Source organism: Laetiporus sulphureus (assembly GCF_001632365.1).
Source record: "Laetiporus sulphureus 93-53 unplaced genomic scaffold LAESUscaffold_1, whole genome shotgun sequence".
Lineage (NCBI taxonomy): Eukaryota > Fungi > Basidiomycota > Agaricomycetes > Polyporales > Laetiporaceae > Laetiporus > Laetiporus sulphureus.
Window position 1 is genome coordinate 711,530 of NW_024468510.1, and position 16,216 is coordinate 727,745.

Below are 16,216 nucleotides of genomic sequence, written 5' to 3' on the forward strand. Positions count from 1 at the left end.
TTGCGAGGCCAATGTGAAGGTTGGCGTCCGAATAACCACTCAAATGAGGACTTTAATGGTGCAAAAAGAAAGGTGCCACTTAATACTGTGACACTCTCATCAAGACAAGGCTCACAGTCCCTGAGATGCAAGCCTTCGACAAAACCACTCTGGCTTCATGATCCACAATCTTCTCCACCTTCGCAATGGCCCATGCACGGAGTGTCCAGCATGCCATTTTTGTTTGGTCCTTCTGCTTCACCGAACAGGCAAGATGACTTGATGGACTCCAGGTGGTGCACCATACTCGCAAGCATACACAGCCTCTGCGACATGATGGGACTTGATGCTCGTTTCTCCATGGAATATTTCCGAAACCATCTGTCGGGACACTGACACAATATCCTTGTCCTTTCGAGAGTGCGGGGGCGGAGCAAAGAGGTCGAGCAGAAAGGAGCCGATCATCTAGTTGCATATCTGGATCTCACCGAGTATCCTGTCCATATGTGCAGCCCTAGTTGAATTCATGGGTTTTCATAGGAGCTGAGTAGATTCACCACATGACAGATCATCGAGCATGGAACCACAACTAGCAGCATTGAGAACAGCGGCAGCGGCAGCATCAGAGGAGAAGCAACGGGAGCCGATACATAATAAACGTAACTCTAGTAGAAAACATTATGCGCAATTACAAAGTCCGAAAATCCTGCTCCTAATGAAGTTGAATCTCCGCCCGAAAAAAACCGACCTCTCGACAAGACCCCCGCGTCAAAAAGCAGACTACGTGCGTCCGGAGATGTCGAGCGCCAGAGGGCGTCCGTGGGGCGATTTCTCCGCGGGTTGCAGGCAGGCACATGCCTGCTTCTCCAGATCACGGGAGATGATGTCAGGACGCGTTGTGGATCTGCAGCGACCTGGAATGATATCCACCGGGCGCTTTATCTTCTCGTCCAATGCGGCGGCGAAGTATTTGAACTCGCCATTATCGCTTTCATCGCGCATACATCCCGCTCTCACCACTCCCACCACCCATAGCTGCAATCGCAATGCCTACTAAGCCTCTCGACGCAAAAACGGTGCTCGACAACGATCCATGGCTCGAGCCCAACGTCCCGGCGATCATCCACCGCCACGATGCGTTCAGAAAATGGAAGGACTCCATCGAGCAAAATGAAGGCGGCTACGAGCCATTCACCAAGGGCTATCTTAAGTTCGGTCTGAACGTCCGTGCAGATGGTTCGGTTGTCTACCGAGAGTGGGCGCCGAACGCGATAAAGGCGTCGTTGATCGGTGACTTCAGTGAGTGAGATAGGGACCGTCTAGATGTGCAAACTGCTGATCGCTTGAGCTCGTCCATAGATGAGTGGAACAGGGAGTCCCACCCCATGGCTAAGGATCACTTTGGCGTTTGGGAGATTACTGTGCCTCCCAAGGCCCGAGGTGTCTGTGCGATCCCGCACGATTCCAAAATCAAAGTATGTAGCCGTTGGCGGTAGGACAGGATATATGCGGCATATCTGACATTATCGTCGCAGATCTCCATGGTAATCCCGGGCGGAGAGCGCATTGAACGTCTCCCGGCATGGATCAAACGTGTCACTCAAGATCTGTCCGTATCTCCTGTGTACGATGCACGTTTCTGGAACCCACCCCAGGCGGAACGCTACAAGTTCAAGAACGCGCGGCCTCCCAAGCCCAGGGGCGTGCGCATCTACGAAGCGCATGTGGGCATCTCGACGCCCGAATACAGGGTAGGGACGTACAAGGAGTTCACGACCAACATGCTGCCCAGGATCCGCGATCTCGGATACAATGTCATCCAGCTGATGGCTATCATGGAACATGCATACTACGCCTGTATGTCGATCTTCGTACCCTATTATGGCAATTTCTCATATCCCAACAGCGTTCGGGTACCAGGTCACTAGCTTTTTCGCGGCGAGCTCTCGGTACGGAACGCCGGAAGAGCTCAAGGAGCTGATAGATACTGCTCACGGCATGGGCATCACCGTTCTTCTCGATATCGTGCACTCTCATGCATGCAAGAACGTGCTCGATGGACTCAACCTCTTTGATGGCACGGACCACCAATACTTCCATGAGGGAGGCAAGGGTCGCCATGACCTCTGGGACAGTCGCCTGTTCAATTATGGCAGCTATGAAGTCCTCCGGTTCCTCATGAGCAACCTCCGCTTCTGGATGGATGAGTACAAGTTTGACGGATTCCGCTTCGATGGTGTGACCAGCATGATGTATATCCACCATGGCAATGGGGTTGGATTCTCCGGCGGATACCATGAGTACTTCGGCGAACAGGCGGATATTGAGGCGATCGTATATCTCATGCTGGTGAGTCCTGCGCATATAACCATTCATCACCCGTTCTCATCGATTGTGGTAGGCCAACGATGCCGTGCATTCAATATTCCCGGACTGCATCACGATTGCCGAGGACGTCTCGGGAATGCCCTTGCTATGCAAACCTGTCTCGAAGGGTGGAGTCGGATTCGACTACCGCTTGTCGATGGCTATTCCGGACATGTGGATCAAGCTGCTGAAGCACAAGACTGACGACGAGTGGAACATGTCCAACATTGTGCACACGCTGACTAACCGCCGTTATGGCGAGAAGAGCATTGCGTATGCAGAGAGTCATGACCAGGCGCTCGTCGGAGACAAGACGCTTGCATTCTGGCTCATGGACAAGGAAATGTACACCAACATGTCAGACCTGTCGGAGATGACGCCGGTCATCTCGCGTGGTATTGCCTTGCACAAGATGATTCGGTATGTAAAGAGGCTTGTTAACGGTGTCGTAAATGCCCTGATAATCCCATTACAGACTTCTGGTCCATTCGCTCGGCGGAGAGGGCTACCTGAATTTTGAGGGTAACGAGTTTGGACATCCGGAGGTTAGTCTTCCCCCATCGGGTGTTCAATGTTTACTCACGCTTCGCAGTGGCTGGACTTCCCCCGCGAGGGCAATGGGAACTCGTTCCACTACGCGCGCCGCCAGTGGAATGTGGTCGACGACCCTATTCTGCGTTACCGGTACCTCAACGAGTTCGACAAGGCGATGAACCACACCGAAGCCAAGTATGGCTGGCTCGCGGCAGAGCCCGCGTATGTCTCGCTGAAGCACGAGGTGGACAAGGTGATCGTGTACGAGCGCGCGGGGCTGCTGTTCGTGTTCAACTTCCACCCGACCAAGTCCTTCACGGACTACCGCGTCGGCGTGGAGGTGCCGGGCGAGTATCATGTCATATTGACGAGCGATGAGCCGCGCTTTGGCGGATTCGGTAATGTGCAGCTCGGCGGACAGTACCTCACTACGCCCTTGGGGTGGAATGGAAGGAGGAACTGGGTGCAGGTAAGTGCCACGACGGGGAGACCTTCTTCGACTGTGAAAACTGACGGGGTCCCCCATATACAGGTGTACATCCCGACGCGCACTTGCGTCGTGCTCGCAAAAGACTAGATACTGGGGCGGAGTATGCATGCTGGAACGAGGGGAGAGGATGAAAGGACTCTACTTGTAACATGATTCACTCGATCGCGACGTGTAGTATAGGTGCCGTCAAAATTGAGCAATGTGTGTGTTCGTGAAATTCACAGTTCTTCAGGCTGACAGTAGCATGTACATACGGGAATGTCTGAACTGCCCGAGCCAACAAACGAGCAGCTAACTTCGACGCACGGCCGTGCGGTGGCTGATGATATCCTTCGAGACAATCAATTCTCAGCTTGCTCAGCACCACATTGGACTCTTTCCAGGCTACGACTGCGGAAACAGACGGGCCCGTGCGAAGGAGGACAGATCGTGATCATACGCAGTTCATCCGCCAGACGGTGACATAACCTCGAGGCTGCACTGCCGAGAGCATTCGCCACTTTCCAAATTGGATATCCCCACGATGCGTGGAGTGTTTCCAGAGCCTATATATCATCCTCCATGAACGATTGCTCCCTCTGAGCTACCGTCAAACCATGGCAGACGAAAGGCCATTAACTGACGACATCGAAAAGGAGACGGGCAGCATTCCTGCGCCCGTCGTATCTTCCCTTCCCTTCAGATCCCGCCGCGTACTTCCTAGACCAAAGGTCATCTTGGCTTGTTTCGCGATTGTGGCCTTGATACATTACCTCGGCTGCTGGGTCTGTCAGATCAACAAGGACATCTCTGCACAGGAAGGCTTCTGGATTACGAACGGTTTCTCACAGGACTTTCGCATTTTGCAACGTGTCCCGCCCCACAGAGCCCCTTTCGGCAAACTCGCTGAGGCGGCATTCCTGTAAGCCGCGCATATATCCATCGCAACATCCTCTGATGAACTAATTCAATGATTGAAGAGCGGTCCCGAATCCAGCCAGTGCTATTCTCGCATCTCGACAGTATGCTACCAAGCCGCATCTCGCAGGTTCCCCGGGCGACTATCAGACCGCGAAAGACTTCTTGGAGCTCCTTCAGACTGAGCTGGGCATCGACACACCTGGGGCTGAGCCCGTGTTCCCAGCAGGGTCTGCCGAGTCGCGGGAGGCGACATTGTCCATCACGAAGCGGAAGCACCCGACTGCATGGATTGATGTGTACTATCCCGTGATGAACACGCCGCTCGACCGTAGTCTGCAGATTCTGGATGACGATGGGAAGCCGGTCTGGACGGCGGAGCTGGAGGAGGTTGCGGATGAGACGGATCCTGAGGCGGGGAAATACAAGGATGCTGTGCCGACGTTTCACGGGTACAGCAAAGGCGGGGAGGCGAAGGGTAAGCTTGTATATGCGCATTATGGGAGAAGGGAGGACTATGAAGCACTCGTTGAGATGGGTATGAATGCCTCCTTTGTCGGAGAATGAGTATCAACTCATCTTCACGTTGGATAGGCGTCGACCTCAAAGGCTCTATTGTGCTTACTCGTTACGGGGGCATCTTCCGTGGGTTGAAGGTAGGAGTGCCGTACTCATCAAAGAGAAGATCGTTCATTTATGCCGTGTACAGGTCAAAGGTGCCCAGGAGCTAGGCGCAGCAGCGTGCCTCATCTACTCTGACCCTCGTGATGATGGCACGGTCACGCAAGAGAACGGATACGACGCGTACGTCGCGAACTCCCCGTCGAGACCCTGAAACTCACTGACTAACTGTTCAGGTATCCTAACGGCCCTGCACGCAACCCATCCTCAGTCCAGCGAGGCAGCACGCAGTTCCTGTCCATCTATCCAGGGTACGTCCTTAGTACCTCGCCAGCTTAGGTCACGAGCTGACCACCTTGGATTGTAAACTTAGCGACCCGACCACGCCTGGTTACCCCTCCTACGAGAACAGCACCCGCGAAGACGGGACGAACATTCCAAGCATTCCTAGTCTGCCGATCTCGTGGGCCAATGCAAAAGTATTACTCGAAGAAATCAAAGAAGGCGGACCGCACCGCAACATCTCATTGGTCAACCATGGTAGGGATTCCATTGACTGTCTCGCAGGCAATGATCCAACCCATTGTTTATAGTTGATGATAGGGTCATTCCTATCTGGAACACGATGGGTGTCATTCCTGGACACATAAGTCAGGAGGTAGTTGTCATTGGGAACCATCGCGATGGTACGAACCCGACTTTGTCGAACCGCGTCTTGCATTGCTCACGGACTTGCAGCGTGGGTGATGGGTGCAACTGACCCATCTTCTGGCACTGCCTCCATCCATGAGGTGATCCGCGGCCTGGGCGTGCTTTTGAAGGAAGGCTGGAAGCCTCTCCGTACGATTGTTATTGCCAGCTGGGATGCAGAGGAAGTAAGGAGCGAGTTGGCCAGATTGACCCATCAACCAGGCTGATATCTGTTTCTCATAGTATGGCTTAATTGGAAGCACTGAATGGGGCGAGGATTTTGCGGACTGGATTCACGAGCATGTCGCCACCTATCTGAACCTTGGTGCGTTCCTGGCAATATGTCAGGAGCTGGGTGACGAATATGCTTACATTGAGCTTTATAGACTCATCCGTCTCGGGTTCACGGTTCGAAGTCTCCGGATCTCCTTCGCTCGCACACTTCCTGCGTGCAGCCGCTGAGGACGTTGCACACCCGACGAAGCTGGGCTTGACGCTCTGGGATGCGACCAAGGATAAGGGTCCGTTGTACGGTGACCATCTTGACGAAGACGCCGTGAAGCTCTATGAGCAAGTCGAAGAGCAACGGGCAGAAGATGAGATCGGTGTGGGTGTCCTTGGCTCCGGAAGCGATTTCACTGTGTTCCTGCAGCGTATCGGGGTACGCCACCTTCGTTCCTTTGTCGTTTGGCATGGTGATGATGAATTGACATATAGGTTGCAAGCGCAAACAGCGACTTCAAGTCTACACTATCGGATCCTGTTTACCATTACCATTCCGTATTCGACTCGGAGCGTTGGCAGGAGTTGTATGCCGACCCCGGGTTCTTACGTCATGTGAGCCATATTGCATCGACCTTGTTCATGCCTGTTTTCAACCAGGATATAGGTCGCCATGGCCAAATATCTGGGATTGCAGACGTTGCGTCTCGCCGATGCGATCGTGCTTCCCGTCAACACGACCCATTATGCGGTACAGCTTGGTGTATATCTTGATCAGTGCGTCCACTTTCGAACTCGTCATGTACCTCCGTCGCCTGACACCGTATTGGACAGCGTCGAGGAACTGGCAGCGACTTCGTCAATTGACGTCGACTTTGCCCCACTGAGAGAGTCGATCGAGGCGTTGCATGCTGCTAGTGCGCTGCTCGACGAGGAGAAGATCGAAGCAGAGCGTGAGCTCAAACGTGTCGCCAGGCAGATTGCTCGACGTCACTACATCAAGCACAAATTGCACAAGGCATGGTGTAAGCTCAGGAAGCTGTTAGGCAGACCCTGCCACAAACATCATGACGACGACGATGACGACGATGACGACGGTAATAACCACCAACTCAGCACAGATCGACCAACTCACGTATACCCTCGCACACTGCCAGGCGATAATAACGGCCGTCTCCTCAGGCCCCGCGTGGGTCGTGCTCCCGCCTGGCTGCGTGAGCAGCGGGAGAAGCGCGAGCGCGAGCAAGCGGAAATTGCGAAACACGCATGCTATGTCAAAGAACCTAAGGACAAGAAGGACAAGGAGCTGAAAAAGAGATTGAAGAAGGCGATCAAGCGCGTCAAGAAGGTCAACAAGAAGCTGACCCAGTTCGAGCGCGGCTTCATCCACCCCGATGGCATCAAGGATCGCGAGTGGTACCGCCACTTGGGTGTTGCCCCTGGCAAGTGGCTAGGTAAGCCACCGTGTCTTGTTTGAATATCAGCGATTGACGAGGTTTTCTGGTCCAGGTTATGGTGCCACGACGTTACCTGCGTTGACGGAGGCTATCACATTTGAAGCCAACGCGACGCTTGCCCAGTATGAAGTAGAGCGGTTGAAGGGGCTTATCGACCATCTTACGCACAAGATCCGAGTCAAGTCTTGAAAATTTTGTAAGATAGTCTAGTGTACCACGTCTCGGTATTGTAATTGTAATGTGCGCCCAATCTCACACTCTAGTTTCCCAGCCTACGAAGCAATGTCGTGAAATTCGTAAAACTCGAACTTTGAGAATATATTCTAAGCATCGACATATATAGACTCCCGCCTTCTCCCATGCAAAAACAAAAGAAACTCCGGGTCCGTAGTATTTGGATTGGACTTCATGCGACAATCATGTAAATGTTCGGCCGCCGGCTGCGATATTGCCGAAGGACATGTCCCTCATCTTTCGATGGTACTCCAGTATGATCTACTGTAAAGTCAGTAACTACGCAAAGGATAGTGCATACTTCCGCTTACGGGGTAAATCGATCTGTTCCCAGTCTGGCCACAGATGTGAAGGCACGACAATCTGATCAGCCGCACGGCGTGGCATCTTGCCAGAGGAGATTGTGACCGGAACGATACTGCACAAATTGTTCAAGAACCCGCTAAACGGTACTTCAATATACAAGAAGTACTGCCAATGCGGGTCAGCCGTGCGCGTTTGCAGGCAAGTCGGAAAAGACCCGCTGACCTCATTCTTCACTAAATAATTCGTGAACGTCGGTGGGCAGCTCAGCCTGAACGAGGAGCGAAACGTCTTCCGTTGCCTCCACTTTCCCTTGGAGGACTTGGCGAGGGGGACCCACTGACACTGCGACTCGCATATCTCCACCGCGCCATGCGAGCGGCCCATACCACCAAGCCGAGAGACATCCTGGACTGAATATTGGCTCCACATCCCTGCCTTCACGTGCACTCTGCGCTTCAGCTTGAAATGCACCTTCTCCGGGTGCATCGGGGGCACTGGCCAGATCTCCTTGCCATCGTCCGAGTCCAGCGTTTTGCTGAGCGTCGATACTGATATCCGGAAGGGGATCTGGGTATGCAGGGGGAGAGCGGGCACGAGAGGAAACGCGAGCTACTTGCGATGTGAGAACGAGATGATACCATCATTCAGCTTGTCCACGAAGGTATCGTAGAGTTTATACGCGCTCACCTCCACGCTCACATCGGCGAACTCTCCCCAAAACCCGCGCCGAATCCGTTTATTCTCGGTGATGACCTTCCAGGGCCCATTCCAGCCGCTTCGAAGACCAGTCCTCACCTGCGCGCCGACCGGATCGGGGGATACCACCGCTAATGGGTGCTGCGACCGGAAGTTCGTGCGCAGCGCACCCGGACGGACGCCGATGATCTCGACAAAGTAGCGGATCGTCGCGTCGACTCCTGGGTAGCTGATGTCGAATGAGGGCGGTACGCTCTCCGGAAGCTCAAGGCTGAACGGCATGGTCAGAGAGTGGGTCCCTGGTGAGGGGTAGACGATCCCACGTGTCCAAAGGCACTCGCGCGAAGATAGCAAGCTATCGAGCTGCCGCTGTTTCTGGTTATTCCGCGATATACAGCTAAGCTCATCAGGTAAGCGGATCCGTCTCGTTTTCCACGGTCGAATGGCCAACGTACGTGCGGACGTAGCCCCGGAGGAGCACTTGCACCTCCTCTATCTGCTATTCCTGCAGTTTCTGGAAGTCGAGGGTCACCGTGCCGCGCACACGCTCTCCGGCGACCCACGTCGTCTTCGCGAGCGACATACGGACAGGCGGCGGACAAGGCATACGGTGGGCTCTGCCGGTGGTGGAACAGTTTTGCGGTTCACGCGATAGCGACGGGATGTGATTGACTCGGGCCATAGGCAAATTCCACTCAGCGTCTCATCCGTGACACCGCCATCACGACAGACAGGCGCATTGCGGCATTTAGGCCGTGGCAAACGTGTGCAATTCTCAGTTAGCAAATAGCCTCTGCTTGTAGAGCACGACATACCGCCATACATGCGGCTTAGCTTGCCTCTCGGAGCTCTGTGTCTCGATCACAAGTGGCCCGTTGCTAGTAGCGCCTGTCTGAGCGTTGCCGAGGCTAATAAAAGCTATACGGTCAAGATGCGGATCGACTTTAAGCGTGCTGACGGTGCGGATAGTGCTCATCTACAGTCTCGACCCGGCGGACGCACCGTCTGCGGTTCCAGACATCCAAAGGCGCGATTTTTCGAGACTAGCGCGGCCTTCGGTCCCAGCAAAGCTCTGGATGGTGGCAATGATGGCGTTGGAACAGGGCTGCCGACAGCGTGTATCTTTGATTATGCAGATACAGCTGACCTGTCTTCACTGTGCTTCCGGCTGGAGCTTACGTGAAGTATATCGAGCAACCGGTAGATCGCCGCACATGCGTAACCTCCGTCATCGCTAAAAACTCAAACTTCTGTAGAGCCGTTTCGTCAGAGCCTCGAGTTGTCGGCCGTCGTAATTAACTTCACATTAGCACAGACTCACGCTGGACCCGAAACAAATATGTCGCGTGGCCCCCACACTGCGTTTCTTACGCTAGTGGACAGCACAGCCCACGTGGCTCTCGAACCTTATAGCGACAACGCCCGACGAAGCCACGAGCAGTGGCGGGAGGGACACGCCATCGCTCTCGGCGAGTCGGCGACTGTGCAGCCACAGACGCGTCGGCACGTGCTACTACCCAGTGATAAGGTCTGGCAGGTCAACGATAAGTTCTTATTACAATCTCGATTTTTCCTTCCCCGCCTTCCGCACGGTCGTGCACGCGATGCGGGGGCTCAGGCCTATTTTATAGAGTTCGCTGAACTTCAAGGCACTGAACTTGATGGCGATCAATTAATGACTCCAAGACACGATCTGTTTATCGGACGCATCGCAGCATGGGTCGGTCCTATACGTTTTCATATTGCGTTGCCATCGTATGGATTGGAGGCGTTATTTTCATTGAACGCGCCAAGTATTGCAAGGGTACAATCACAACAAATGAATTAATGATTAATGATGGTCCAGTCCTAATTTATGAACACCTACGATTGACATCAAGCATTCGACGGTCCTATTGGCTGTGGCCAGTTATATCGTAGTTTCTTGTGGAACAGTCGTACGAATATCGATGGTCCATTAGGCTGGCTCAAGCTTCAAAGAATTCAAAGGGTCAATATCCCTTGTTTTCGTATTTTTGTCTTGTTTCAATTACGGAAAGAACCAAACGCATGGGGTCTGCGAGCCATACGTATATACAGCTGCAACCAGCCTATCTGGCGAGTAAACCCCACCGTCGCACAGTTAGTGACGAACTACACCGCACTAATGGTATCAAAACTACTCGACGGTCGTCATTCGTACATTATACCGCGCGTAGCAGGGACAAGATAAGTAGTGCGCCTATACCAGTACAGTATCGAGGGTTACGACAACAACGACAAAGGCAAAGGCGAAACAGTCCGAAAAAAAGACAGTCATCGTAGAATCATGTGAATGTCACCGTCAGTCAAGAGTCCACTGTCCAGAGGCCAAAAAAGTCCCTCTACAGTCCAGGGTATGCCGTCCAGTGTTCATGCGAGAGATACCAGGGCGAGGGCGACGGCCAGGCCTGTCGCGATCCCCGCGTGCGCCCACGGCAGAGCATAGCGCACCTCCGCCGCGCTCTTCTGCGCGCTTCCAGCCGACGGCGATACCGACGACGACGCCGAGTGCGTGCTGCTCGTCACAGCGCTTGATGATGGTGCGCTCGACGTGCTCACCGCACGCAACGTTCCTCCCGAAATCGTTGCGCTCGCGCTCGTGGAGCTGGAAGCATTCGCCACATTCAATTTCGCGTTCGCCCCTCCCCCATTGCCCGCCCACGCGAGCGCCCAACCGCCGGCCGCTTCGACCGTGCCCTCGTCGCTGGGCCCGCCGGCGTCATCGCTACCCTGGGTGTCACCCACGACGTTCTGCCACGCGTCCCCGCCGTCCAATCGCGCGACGCTGACGATGTTCCAGCCATTCTGGCCGATGAGTGGGAACGCGTTGATGTACGCCTGCACGGAGTCATTGCTCAGCTCGTGCTCGAGGATGATGAGACCGGGGCTCTTCGGGCCGCTGTACCACTGCTCGAGGTTCGATTCTACGGTCGCGAGGTCGGTTCCTCCATCCTCGCCGATGGACCAGTCTGCCGTGCTGTAGATATATGCGCATCAGTCATTGCTCATAGGAAGGATAAACTGGCCACGCACTCCTGGTTCCAGAGAATAGTGGTGAGTCCGAAGACCTCCTTCGCAATCGCGTGCACGCGCACGTCCGTGTCTCCGTACGGCGGCCTCCAGAAGCGCGGCAGGCGGCCGCCGGTTGAGTTGTGGATGAGCTGCATCGTCCATCCGAGCTCGCCGATGACCTGTTCGTTGCTGAGAGTGGTCATGTACGGATGTGTGTAAGTGTGCACCGCGATGTCATCTATGATGCGACGCGTAAGCTCATATTAGAAAATTGTGATTGATGGAGCGCGAGCGAACATGCCTTGGTTGGTCTGGAAGGCCTGCAAAAATTGGTTCCAGTAGCTGATGATATTGACACCAATCATAAAGTGCGTCGCGTGCACGCCATTCTGTTGGAGGAAATTGTACAGGTCTGTGGAGGGCTACGCCGCGCAAATCCATCAGTCGTTTTCGTTGACAAGTCTGTGCTCGCGATGCGACTTACAGGTAGCGGACCATCGTCGAATGCGGCTCCGGCGACACCGTCTGGAGCGTCCCAGACGTCCCCGTCGATCCTGCATTGGTATGTGCCCGAACATACATCTGCGGAGGTAGGGTCGAGGTTGTCAGGGTAGTATGGGTTCCCGTCGGAACCCATGGTGGACTGGGGAAGGTTGGGGATCGTGCCGGCGGAGACGGCGGCGTTGAGCGCATCGACCCACGGTTGAGGGAGATTATCTGGGTCGGGGGACCACGACGGGAATGCAGCAGACCATGCTGATTACGGAGGGTAAGCGCGCATAAAACCACGCGACGTCAAAAGAACACGCACTTGGAGAGCCTACTTCGGCGTATTGAATGCCGTCCGTAGTCTCTTGTCCCTGTCGTCGGAAGAGAGCATGAGCAGGGTGGTCCTCGCGATGGTACCAAGTGCTCGGAAGTCGTTTGTCGACGTTACGGTGCGCGTGCGTGTGGGCATGTGTAGTTGGGGTAGGGGCTCTAGGCTGATTAGGAATTAGGGAAGCAGAGGTCGTAAGGGTATAGAATGCTGCTAATAAGACAAATGAGCGAAGAGCAGTCATGGTGAGTCCAGACTGCTACGGGCAAAGTAGAATGTCGAAGACAGCGCGACAGGGCACGAGGAAATGTTGGGTTTTTATCAAGAACGAACGGATCGGCACGAGACGATGCCGGGACGGTGCCATGGCTTGAGATGAGCTAGGGGGTCCCTAAGCGGGCCTGCGTGCCGAGACGGCCAATGCTCTCCGCCAGCTTTTCCTACTTGCCTGATTTGGGACTGTGTCTTCCTTTTTAGGAGCGTGCGACGATCGAGGCCACGCGCGCGATGCCTTTGCTCGGCAGGCCCATTGCGCCGTACGCGGGACGCCACCGTCGCGTAGAGGGCTCTCCTCGTCTTGTTCATCTCTTTGCCACCGTCCAGACCTATCTTGGCTCCTTCCCCAGGGCAAGCCGTTGCCAGGGCCGACGAGATGCCCCCGTCCTCACTCCGCGACGCCGAATTGCGTGTGCATCTGGCCTTGAAATTTTCACGATACGGCATCCTCAAGCCGTCGAACTTCGTCAATTTAGCCTCCAATCAGATGAGCAATAAGAAAGCTTTGCAACCCAAAGCAAAGCGCAAGAAACACTGACCTTGGATAGGAGGGGCTAGGCCATCACGTGAAGAGACATGATCGTGCTGCGCACACCTGGACCACAAGTGCTCTGTGAAAAGTCCATCAATACAGCTCCGTCCGGCGCACCACTCTTGGTTCCGCTACCGCAGCGACTCGCCAGTCTCGCCTGGCTTATTCAGAGAGATACCAGCGGAACCTGGGACTCTGGGATATCAACGAGCACTACAAGGTAGCCAAGCAGGTGTATTCTGATTTAAAGGGAAGTCACCTGCTGATGGTTTGCATCATCTCAGGAACAATTATCTGAACAGCTATGTATATTAGCCGTATAATGAACACAAGCGAATCACCAAAGATGTCCATAATCCTGGAGGCTGAGCATGCACCGCCTTTACCTAATCGTACAATCCCAATCCTATGCCTCACGACGCAGCCGGGCTTACCGCCTGCGACGTCGGCGATGCACCTCCTGCCCCCGGCCCAGGGCCCACCGCGTCCCGATATGCCGGCCTCAGCACCAGCACCCCCAGCCGAAGGTGAGCCACCTCCTTCACCAGTGCAGTGAATCGCACCTTCTTCGCCTCATCCGTCAGCCATGGCGTGAAATGGTGAATGCAGTCCCGCGTCGTCGCGCCCGGCGTGTCTCGCAGCCACTCGATGACCATCCGATCCTCCAGCTCCGTCGTCGGTGGCGGCGCATGACTCCTGCGCTTCTTCTTCGGTGCGCCCTGCGTAGATCCAGCACCGCTAGGGCCAACGGGCCCACCGGTGCCGTCATCCGTCGCCTTCCGTTTGATGGAGGGCTTGCCGTTTGCAAGCGGCGACGTTGGCGAGGTCGGGCTCGTCATACGGCCCGCCAGTGGCGATGTGGGACGCATGCCAGTGCCAGGAATGGGCACCTTGGGCATCTTCGGGCTCGTCGCGCGCTTCGCGACGATCGAGTGCCCGCCGTGCCCAGCGATGGGTGACGTCGGCCGCGACAGATCGAGCTGCGGTGACTCCGTCTTGACCTGCATTGGCGTCTTGGTACCGTTGATGTGCGTAGGCGTAGCTGAGGGCGTGGGGAAAGAGGTCGTTCCTTGGGAGGGCGTGCGTGGTTTAGGCGAGGGAGGGATGATTGCGGGACCGGTCTGGACGGGCACGGGCACTTCCTCCTCCTCCTCTTCGACCTGTGCATGGTGAGGGAACACGAAATAGATATGAATAGAGTGTGTGCACGTACCTCGCTAGCGTATGGATTCTCCTCCTCATCACTCTCCTCGTAGCCACCGTCCTTCTCCAGCTTCTGCAGCGTTTTCTGCAGCGTCTTGCCTGCACGGGTAAGGGTAGTCTCCTCTTCCTCTTCGCTCTCGTCAACGTACCCTTCCCGAGCCTTGTTCGCACTCTTGTATTCCTTCTTGAGCCGCTCCTACAAATGTCATATAAGGTGTGAATTCTGTGGAACAACGTAAGCGCAAACAACCCACCTCGAGCTCCCTCGCCTCCTCGTCCTCCCGATCCTCCATATCCATCTTCTCTTCATCATCCGCGAACGTCTCCTCGAAATCCATCTCATCCACATCACCCTCCGCCCCGAGCTCTCGCTTTATCTTGCGCTTACGCTCCTCGCCGTCCTCATCATCATCGCCGAACAGTCCAGCCATGCCGCTGTCAACTGTTCTTAATCGCCGGCCGCCCGGTCCGAGACTCGTGCTGGCCGTGACTGGTGCCACACTTCCCTCGCGCTCGGCCTTGAACAAAGCTTTCGTAGCATCAGAAGCATTCTGTCCGTATATGCGGCGGAGGACGCGCTCCGGCTCTTTGTTCTTCTGAATTTTGGCCATCTAAAGTCGAACGGTGATTAGTAAGACGACATTTAAATCCATGAGCGGGGCATGCAAAGAGTCGATTAGACATACCAATGCTTCTACCTCCTCTAACTGCATAGGGACGCGGTAATTCGGCTGCCTCTGGAACTTGTACCATCGATGCGCAGGGACAAACTTGAATATATCATTCGCAGCCGGCATGAACATGGCAAACAGCTCCGCTTTAGACACCTCCTCCATCTTCCCGATCCATGTCTCCTTCCCAGACGCATCCTCCATCACCCACGGGTAACGCTCCTCCTTCCGTAGCTGCCGAGTCTCCTCGGGTACCAGGTACACCTGCCTCGTCTTCTTCTGGAACCGCTTCTTCTGCGGCGCCTTCTCCTTGTCCTTCCCTTTGTCCCCTCCGTTCGCCTGCGTCTCCCCAGAACGTATTGGCCGCCCCTCCGAGTCCACCATAACCATCTTCCCATCAGGCCCTATCACAGGCTTCCCGTCGGGGCCCAGCATGGGCCCGACCGCCTGTGGGACCGCCGCCGCTACACTATCGTCCACCTCGCGCCGCGGCTCCTTCCTATTCAGCCGGACTGGCGTCGTCCACTTCGTGATATCGATGTTCTTGCGCGAGTCAAACTTCATGATGTCGTACTTCCACCCGTTCAGCGCGGACGACATCAGGCGGAACTCGGAGTAGGGACCGTCGGGCAGCGGCGTCATCTCATCGTCGTCGTCCTCCTTCTTCTGCGGCTTCGGCTCGCGCGGACGCGCCGGCTGCGATGGTTTGCCCGGTGAAGGGGATCGTCCGGCCTCTGACTCAGTCTTGGGAGCTGCTGCCGCCGCTGGTTTTTTCTTCTTCTGGTGGAAGAGAAGGGCCATACCCGTAGCTTTAGGCGCCATGGCTGTGTCTTTAGTCTGTCTGATCTCGAGAAAGCACACGGCTGGAAAATGTGAGCGATCTGCTCGTTCTATAAATGCCTGAGGGCGCGCAGGCGGATATCAAGGAAGATCGGTAGGCGGGCTGGTGACGGCTCCAGTTAGAGCATGGCTATGGCTGAGCGCGACGACGCGCTGCCCTTAAGCTCGATCTCCGCTCCAATTGCAAAGTGTGCCGCCCAGTGTGACAAACGTGACAAAGCAAATCAGGTGCGCGTCGATCGTGGGCGTGACGGGCTTAGAGATAGAGTACCTCAATCCATGTATGTGTGTTTGATGCGTGCGTAGCGACAAGATAATGAAAATGTTGTGTAAAACTACTACAGAAACACT

The 16,216-nt window shown here is 55.1% G+C and overlaps 5 protein-coding genes across 5 annotated transcripts; 2 read left to right on the forward strand and 3 right to left on the reverse strand.

Moving 5' to 3' along the window:
• The first annotated feature begins 985 nt into the window (after positions 1 to 985).
• LAESUDRAFT_719025 (glycoside hydrolase family 13 protein) lies at positions 986 to 3,491 on the forward strand. The gene is made up of 8 exons (XM_040907553.1): positions 986 to 1,278; positions 1,339 to 1,454; positions 1,515 to 1,836; positions 1,886 to 2,328; positions 2,381 to 2,766; positions 2,822 to 2,891; positions 2,939 to 3,349; positions 3,413 to 3,491. The coding sequence occupies exons 1-8, from the start codon at positions 1,026 to 1,028 to the stop codon at positions 3,455 to 3,457; spliced, it is 2,046 nt and encodes a 681-aa protein (XP_040770240.1). The 5' UTR covers positions 986 to 1,025; the 3' UTR covers positions 3,458 to 3,491.
• Positions 3,492 to 3,759: 268 nt separating this feature from the next.
• LAESUDRAFT_719026 (Zn-dependent exopeptidase) lies at positions 3,760 to 7,752 on the forward strand. Its single transcript, XM_040907554.1, has 15 exons — positions 3,760 to 4,271; positions 4,330 to 4,805; positions 4,862 to 4,923; positions 4,977 to 5,071; positions 5,125 to 5,199; positions 5,262 to 5,428; positions 5,482 to 5,574; positions 5,627 to 5,763; positions 5,822 to 5,903; positions 5,965 to 6,239; positions 6,296 to 6,415; positions 6,468 to 6,577; positions 6,635 to 6,897; positions 6,958 to 7,254; positions 7,310 to 7,752. Exons 1-15 carry the CDS (start codon positions 3,967 to 3,969, stop codon positions 7,444 to 7,446), a joined length of 2,694 nt encoding a protein of 897 aa, XP_040770241.1. The 5' UTR covers positions 3,760 to 3,966; the 3' UTR covers positions 7,447 to 7,752.
• An 18-nt stretch (positions 7,753 to 7,770) lies between these two features.
• LAESUDRAFT_639836 (uncharacterized protein) lies at positions 7,771 to 8,989 on the reverse strand (the record flags this gene model as incomplete). The annotated part of the gene is made up of 4 exons (XM_040903561.1): positions 7,771 to 7,962; positions 8,020 to 8,406; positions 8,485 to 8,890; positions 8,949 to 8,989. Coding segments are annotated over 4 exons (1,026 nt in total), but the record flags the coding sequence as incomplete, so codon positions are not given.
• Positions 8,990 to 10,884: 1,895 nt separating this feature from the next.
• LAESUDRAFT_753780 (carbohydrate esterase family 4 protein) lies at positions 10,885 to 12,587 on the reverse strand (the record flags this gene model as incomplete). The annotated part of the gene is made up of 5 exons (XM_040911806.1): positions 10,885 to 11,491; positions 11,548 to 11,715; positions 11,824 to 11,948; positions 12,011 to 12,282; positions 12,338 to 12,587. 5 exons carry the CDS (start codon positions 12,585 to 12,587, stop codon positions 10,885 to 10,887), a joined length of 1,422 nt encoding a protein of 473 aa, XP_040770243.1.
• Positions 12,588 to 13,564: 977 nt separating this feature from the next.
• On the reverse strand, positions 13,565 to 15,826 carry LAESUDRAFT_638612 (Rap30/74 interaction domain-containing protein; the record flags this gene model as incomplete). The annotated part of the gene is made up of 4 exons (XM_040903478.1): positions 13,565 to 14,311; positions 14,365 to 14,550; positions 14,609 to 14,965; positions 15,041 to 15,826. 4 exons carry the CDS (start codon positions 15,824 to 15,826, stop codon positions 13,565 to 13,567), a joined length of 2,076 nt encoding a protein of 691 aa, XP_040770244.1.
• Between the last annotated feature and the right edge of the window lie 390 nt (positions 15,827 to 16,216).